The 6,870-nt window shown below is 41.6% G+C and overlaps 1 protein-coding gene across 1 annotated transcript; it reads left to right on the top strand.

Annotated features, from left to right (window-relative positions):
* The first annotated feature begins 218 nt into the window (after positions 1–218).
* On the top strand, positions 219–6,658 carry aoc1 (amine oxidase copper containing 1). Its single transcript, XM_008294491.1, has 4 exons — positions 219–1,755; positions 2,307–2,595; positions 4,730–4,862; positions 6,374–6,658. Exons 1-4 carry the CDS (start codon positions 219–221, stop codon positions 6,641–6,643), a joined length of 2,229 nt encoding a protein of 742 aa, XP_008292713.1. The 3' UTR covers positions 6,644–6,658.
* The last annotated feature ends 212 nt before the right edge of the window (positions 6,659–6,870 follow it).

Genomic DNA, 6,870 nt, shown 5'->3' on the forward strand with positions numbered 1-6,870 from the left:
AGAGTGAAGGGTATGAGGAAGAATTGCTGGTCCAGCTGTGAAAAGAAGAAGAGGAACACATGTGAGCCAGCTGTTTCCTTGGCATTCTGCTAGAGAGATTGTACTCTATTTTCTGATTCGTCATCTTTCTGGAAGGGTTGGTTTGTTATCATCACCATTTCTTCTGGTTTTGTTCAATACATTCATGCTGGATTTTTCTTTTTCACTGCATTACAGCCATGAGGCTTCTCTTTTTGCTGCAGCTGGTCTGCTTGGCCGGTTGTAGCACTTCCAGATCCAGAGAGTGGGCTCATCATGGAGCCCCCATGTTTGCGGATCTCACAGTACGGGAGATGAAAGCTGTCCGGGAATACCTGCACGGTATTCCAGAGATGGAGCTCACTAATGCTCGTAGCAAATCTCTGAAGAAGAACAGTATCCTGCTGATGGAACTCCATCTGCCAAAGAAGTATGAGGCCCTAAGAGCTCTGGACCGTGGACAAGCCAAACCCCCACGCCAAGCCCGAGTGATCATTCAGTTTGGGAACCAAACCAAGCCAAACATTACTGAGTACATTGTGGGTCCTCTACCGTCCCCGAAGTCTCACATCGTCAAGACATTCAAAGGGGGAAGGCCTACCCAGTTTGAGGCAAGGCCCATTACTGCTGTAGAGTATGAGCATATTGTTGACATGCTTGGGAAGATTACAACTACAGCTCACAAGCTCCTGTTTGAGACCACAGGAGGGTTTTCCTTCACTAACTGCTCTGACCGCTGCCTGACGTTCTCAGACATAGCTCCCCGTGGGCTGGGTCCAGGTGAAAGGAGATCCTGGATCATGCTGCAAAAGTTTGTGGAGGGTTATTTCATTCACCCAGTTGGATTTGAGGTACTGATTAACCACCAGGACCTGGACCCAGAGAAGTGGACTGTTGAGAAGGTCTGGTACAGCAGTACGTATTTTGACAGTGTTGAGGAACTGGTAGAAAAATATGAATCAGGAGAAGTGGAAAAGGTCAAACTGCCTGATCATAGTGATGATGACTTTTTTTCCACCTACGTCCCCCGGGGTCACAGCAACACTCCCACTAATATCCATGGGCCCAAGCTTGTAGAGCCTCAGGGGCCTCGCTATCATGTTGACCACAACTTTGTCGAATATGCTGGATGGTCTTTTGCCTACAGAGTCCGCTCATCAGCTGGGCTTCAAGTTTTTGACCTGCGTTTTAATGGGGAAAGGATTGCCTATGAGATCAGCCTCCAAGAAGCTATTGCCTTCTATGCAGGTGATACTCCTGCTGCCATGCAAACAAAGTACATCGATGCCGGCTGGGCAATGGGCACCTCAACCTACGAGCTGGCACCTGGAATCGACTGTCCAGAAATTGCAACCTTTGTTGACCTTTACCACTACTTTGACACAGACAAGCCTGTGCACTACAAAAACGCTCTCTGTATTTTTGAGATGACCACTGCTATGCCTCTGAGAAGGCATTTCAATTCCAACTTTCAGGGAGGCTACAACTTCTTCGGAGGGCTGGAAAACACTGTGTTAGTGCTGCGGACAACCTCAACAGTTTACAACTATGATTACATCTGGGACTTTCTCTTCTACCTGAATGGGGTGGTAGAGGTAAAGGTCAGCGCGTCTGGATACATCCATGCTACTTTCTTTACACCTAACGGACTTCACTATGGTACAAAGGTGTACAACTATGTGCTGGGTAACCTGCACACACACCTCATCCATTATAAAGTGGACCTGGATATTGCTGGTGAGTATTACAGCGATTACAGTCAAGTAGTTAGGTCCAGTTAAAGTCATTATTTACCAGTGACCACCTGCAAAATTCTATCAGAGTCTTTGATCTTCTCCGAAACTTATTTGACCAAATGTATTGAATACAGCCGTACATAAAAATATTACATGTGTATATATTCATCAGATTTTTGTTTAGTGTATGTAAAAGCCGTGAAGGTGGTTAATCTGGATAAAACAAAGTCCACACTGCATCTTAGCTTTGACCACATAAACAAGCTCTCTGGACTTTACCCTGTCATAAAAGAGAGTGTCTTGGCATATCGCATTTTAGAGACTGTTCTGTTGAAATATGTGTTCAGGGCTATCTGTAATCAAGGCTATTTACTATGTCTAAGAAGTCAATAACTAACAATATCTTGTAAAACATGTAGGCCATTTCTACTGCCTTATTCTAACTCTGCTGAAAGAATTACCACTTGCGGATTTCTGACACAAAAGTAAAACGTACAGTGTCTTAACAGACTGCTTAACCCCTGACAACTCTTTGCCCTCACTGTGACACAGGCCGAGAGAACAGCTTTGAGACCGTGGACCTAAAATATGTCAACTTCACGAATCCATGGAGCCCCAAGGATTTCATCGTCCAGTCCAAACTCCACAGGACAGAACACAAGACTGAGCGATCTGCAGCTTTTCGCTTTGGCAAAAAGTTCCCCCGCTATTTGCACTTTTACAACCCCAATGAGAAAAATAAATGGGGGCACCAGAAGGGCTACCGTGTTCAGTTTAATTCACATGCTGACAGTGTTCTTCCGAGAGGCTGGAAGGAGGAAAATGGCATCAGTTGGTCAAGGTAACCAGATATTTACCTCTTGTGCTGCTTCAGAAAGTTCAATGTAGGTATATGGGCAAAATATTCAAAGCCACTATTCTAGATGTTTTGCTCATAATCTTATACACATTTCCCCTAATTCAGTCTTTATTTACATCTTTGGACACATTTGGATCACTACAAGAATTTAGGCTGTGTGCATTTAAACAACATTTATGTGCTTAATTTGTAATGATTGAACCAAGGGACGATTAGTGAGGCTGAAGAGGTTAATCTCTGGATTGGGAGTTTGTTTAGAGATAAAGTCAAAGAAGAGTTATGGCTTGGGGCTCAACATAGGTGCACACAGTTCAGCAACACTTTATTGAACATCATTTATAAACCATTATTACTCAAACGTGAACTAATGCTGTTGGGCTATCCAAGCAAAGTATTTGCAATTCCAAGATTACATAACTTCTAAATGTACAAAAAAGCACATATGTTCTCATAACAAACATTAAAATGAAATTTCTAAGCATCAAAAGTATTGTAATCCTTTGGACTCTTGCCCAACCAAGCTTCTTTTCTGGCAGTCTCCAGGCTGTCTATATAGTAGTTGTTGTTTTTTTTTTACTACCACGTGACCATTTTGCACAGCAAAACCAAACTGAGCAACAAGTTGTGAAAAAAGGTTCTGAGAAAAAAGCAAGGATACAGACATAGTGGTGGGTTGTGGTGGTGAATCATTTTGGTCGCCAGGCAGCAATAAACATGAAAAAACAAAAGAAAGGTGGCTACATCTTACCACCAAAGCACTGAGTGTGACAAGTAGTGCCAGAATTGCACACCGTCTACTTTAGTCCAGTGAAATAGATTGTTGTAGTTGAGAGTAACAAAAAAGTATATATAAAATTAAATTACTGCAAAAAAAACAAACAAACAAAAAAAAAACCATAAAAACAGTAAATAAGGCAAGAGAGGAATGCTGGTAGAAAACTGGCATATGAATAGAATAATCAGTTTACTAGTCTGTGTTCTACTAGCTGCAGTACCAGCAGTGTAAAAATGGACCTGGCAGCAAATCAAAACCAAACATAAAAATGTATTTATGCATTTTCTGTATCACCAACTGAATGCATGTAGGTTTCCGTGGCAAAATGACAAATGTGTTCGTGTTTCTGTAACTGCATGGCTTTGTTCAGTGGCATTACAGATATATAACTCAACAGGCTTGCAGATATATTTTGCCTCAGCAGAGACCCTGTATCACTCATAGAGAGCATTGTCAAGAAAAGACTTGAGTGCTGCTTCTGACAACCGATCTAAATCCCAAACTCTGAACAGAACCTCCTGGAGCATGTTAGCTATGTAGCATCAGTTACCATGGCGATCTAGCAGGCTCCGCATTGAATGGCACTAACAACTTTGACTTTAAGCTCAACAGCTCAGTAATCTCACATCATGATACACCCCTCTGGGTTTAGACTATCTGAAGTATCAAGTCATGGGTATTGTGCACCTTTCAGACCCCAAGTGTCCAGGGCACACTAATAGGTGGTTATCTGATGGTGGTAAAGAATACTCTCCTTTGTTATATAAAACTGTGGGCTATCTAAATTGATACACTAATTTGTGAAAAAAACAAACACTTAAAGTCCCTAAGATTAACTAGAACCAAAATGCAGCAGTGACTCAGCAACTATCCAGCAGTGAGTCTGCTGTGTGACTCACAGGAACAAATTTGGTGACACTTAAACCCCCCAGTTTCTTTGTTATTTTTTTTTTCTACGTTACAAGCAGCAGTTTGGAGTGTACAGGAAGTGTTGAGAGCAGCAAGACTGTATGATAGATGGTATCAGCAACACAGGTGTCGTATAATCTCAAGTCAAGTGTCGCTACGGGTTTTTCGCATGTGAACACAGTTTCAGAGTCAGCCTCAGGAAAAAGTCAGAACACCACACTGCTTCAGGCTTAACTTTGTCACACAGTGCTGTATGAGTTACCAATACTTTATACTATTTATATGACTTGCAGTGAGTTTGTTGACATAGAGAGATCAAGAAAACAAGTCAGCCTGTATGTCACTTTTGAAAGGCTCTGTATAAACTCTTTATCTGTCGGTTGTCAGAATGACAGATAAAAACTTGTTTCATGGTGACCTGTCTCCCCTCAGGTATCCTCTGGCTGTGACTCGTCATAAAGATAGTGAAACCACCAGCAGCAGCATCTACGCCCAGAATGACCCCTGGGAACCTGCTGTGTCCTTTGAGGACTACATCCGTAACAATGACGATATAGTCAACCAGGTACTGCAGTAAATGTTTATATAGTCATACTGTGTGTACTTTTTTCTTCATGTGTGTCGCATATTTACACAATATGTTTATAGGATGAACATCAGAGGACAAGAGTCCACAGTGCCTGTTAAAGGCAAGACTGACATTCTTGTTCTCATTAAAAGAAAGCAAATGAAGGTGAACTATGAGTTTAACCTAAAAGGAAATCCACTGAAAACACACCCCACTTTAAACTTTTAACATGACTTAACATTATTTATGCTTTGTTGGAATTCAAAGTTTTAATTCAAAAATGAGGAGCTAAATGCATTGCACTTGTGTCAGAGGGACTGACGGGTTGAACGGAATAATGTAACTTTAGTAAAATTACAGGAAGCAAACGATAAAAGGCGCTGCAGAGGGAGGATTAATCCAAGAGTCAAGCAAAGTAATACAATAAAAGAACATAAAATAAACCCAAACAGGTAATGAAGGGAAATAGAAGGAGGCAGGCAGGGATGAAGGATGGAAAATGGAGGACCAATGGACATGAACAGGTGAACTTGTGCAGGGAACATGGGGGGAGACAAGAAGGTAAAGAGTCAAGAATTTATACACACACAGTGAAACAAGACGTAGGTGAAACTAATGAGGGCTGAACAGAAAATCAAAAAGTGTGGCACTAACTTAAGCAGTATAATGTCCTGTTACTGTTATTAACATACACAAACTAAGACCATCCCCTAATCTGACCACAGTGAAGAGAACGAGGAGGCTCACATTATAGCTGAGGGATCACTGTGCTGAACCAAAGTAACTTTCTGTCATACCGCATGAAGAATTCAACATCAGGAGGTGCTTTAGGAACTACTCTGTGCTGAGACTCTCCTGGCCTCCTTGATGGCCATGTCCAGCCCATGTATTAAATAAAAGAAATCCGAAACAAAAATTAGAAGAAAAATACACTGAGGGAGGAAGCAAAAACAAAAGGAAAAAGGAAAAAAGAGACATGGAATGCACAGATAGACAATGAAAGGGAGACAGACAGGGAAGTGCTGTAGAGACAGGGACAAGTAAAACACTTAGAAACACAAGACAAGAACAAAAGGAACAGCGACGGAGCACAACAGTGAGCATGAACACAAGTCCTTCTCATGCTCATGTTAACTAGTACCAGTAACTGAACCAATACCACTGTAGTAACATTCCAGTTGCCATGTTGTTTTGTGTTCACAGCTTTTAGGATCTGGAGATAATTAAAGCAAAATAGCACATACAGTCCCTTTTTTATTTGTGCAATGAGTCACAGTTTACTAATGGACAATGTTCTTTCTGATAGTTTTTCCGAGAGAGTACGTCACTGTTTGCTCTTCCTAAAAGAATCCATTCATCACTTTAACTAATTAACGAATTCATCATCATGGTGACTCACAAATCCTGACTCTTTTTTTTTTGTTTGCACTTTTAAGTAGATAAAAAAAACACCTGATCTGGGTTCCACAGTCAAATTTCTAAAGTAATGTTTGTTCCTCTGTGTGCAGGACCTGGTAGCCTGGGTGACGGTGGGCTTCCTGCATGTGCCTCATTCAGAAGACATCCCCAACACGGCAACACCCGGCAACGCTGTAGGCTTCTTCCTCCGACCGTTCAACTTCTTCGATGAAGATCCTTCTCTGTCATCCAAGAGCACCGTGATCGTCCGGCCAGGCCCGGACGGCAAGCCCAAGGTCCAGAGATGGACGCCTGAGGTCATCGGTCACTGTGTGACAGACAAGCCATTCTTTTACAATGGCACTTATGCAGGAGTCTAGGTGTTTTTTCTCAGCACATATTGTATGATCAGGATCTTAGATTAATAACCGTCTCAGAATAATAATCACATAAAGTCAGATTTATTTGAAATAACGTCTAACAATGACAAACCTCTGAGTGCTTCTTAAAAGAAAACATCCATGTGATAAAATAAAGAAGAAGGATATTTTAGGGTAAAGCTGATATTTAACTTGTTTTCATAAATGATGCCTGCTCATACAGTTTA

Source organism: Stegastes partitus, unplaced genomic scaffold (genome assembly GCF_000690725.1).
Source record: "Stegastes partitus isolate 25-593 unplaced genomic scaffold, Stegastes_partitus-1.0.2 Scaffold967, whole genome shotgun sequence".
NCBI classification, from domain to species: Eukaryota; Metazoa; Chordata; class Actinopteri; family Pomacentridae; genus Stegastes; species Stegastes partitus.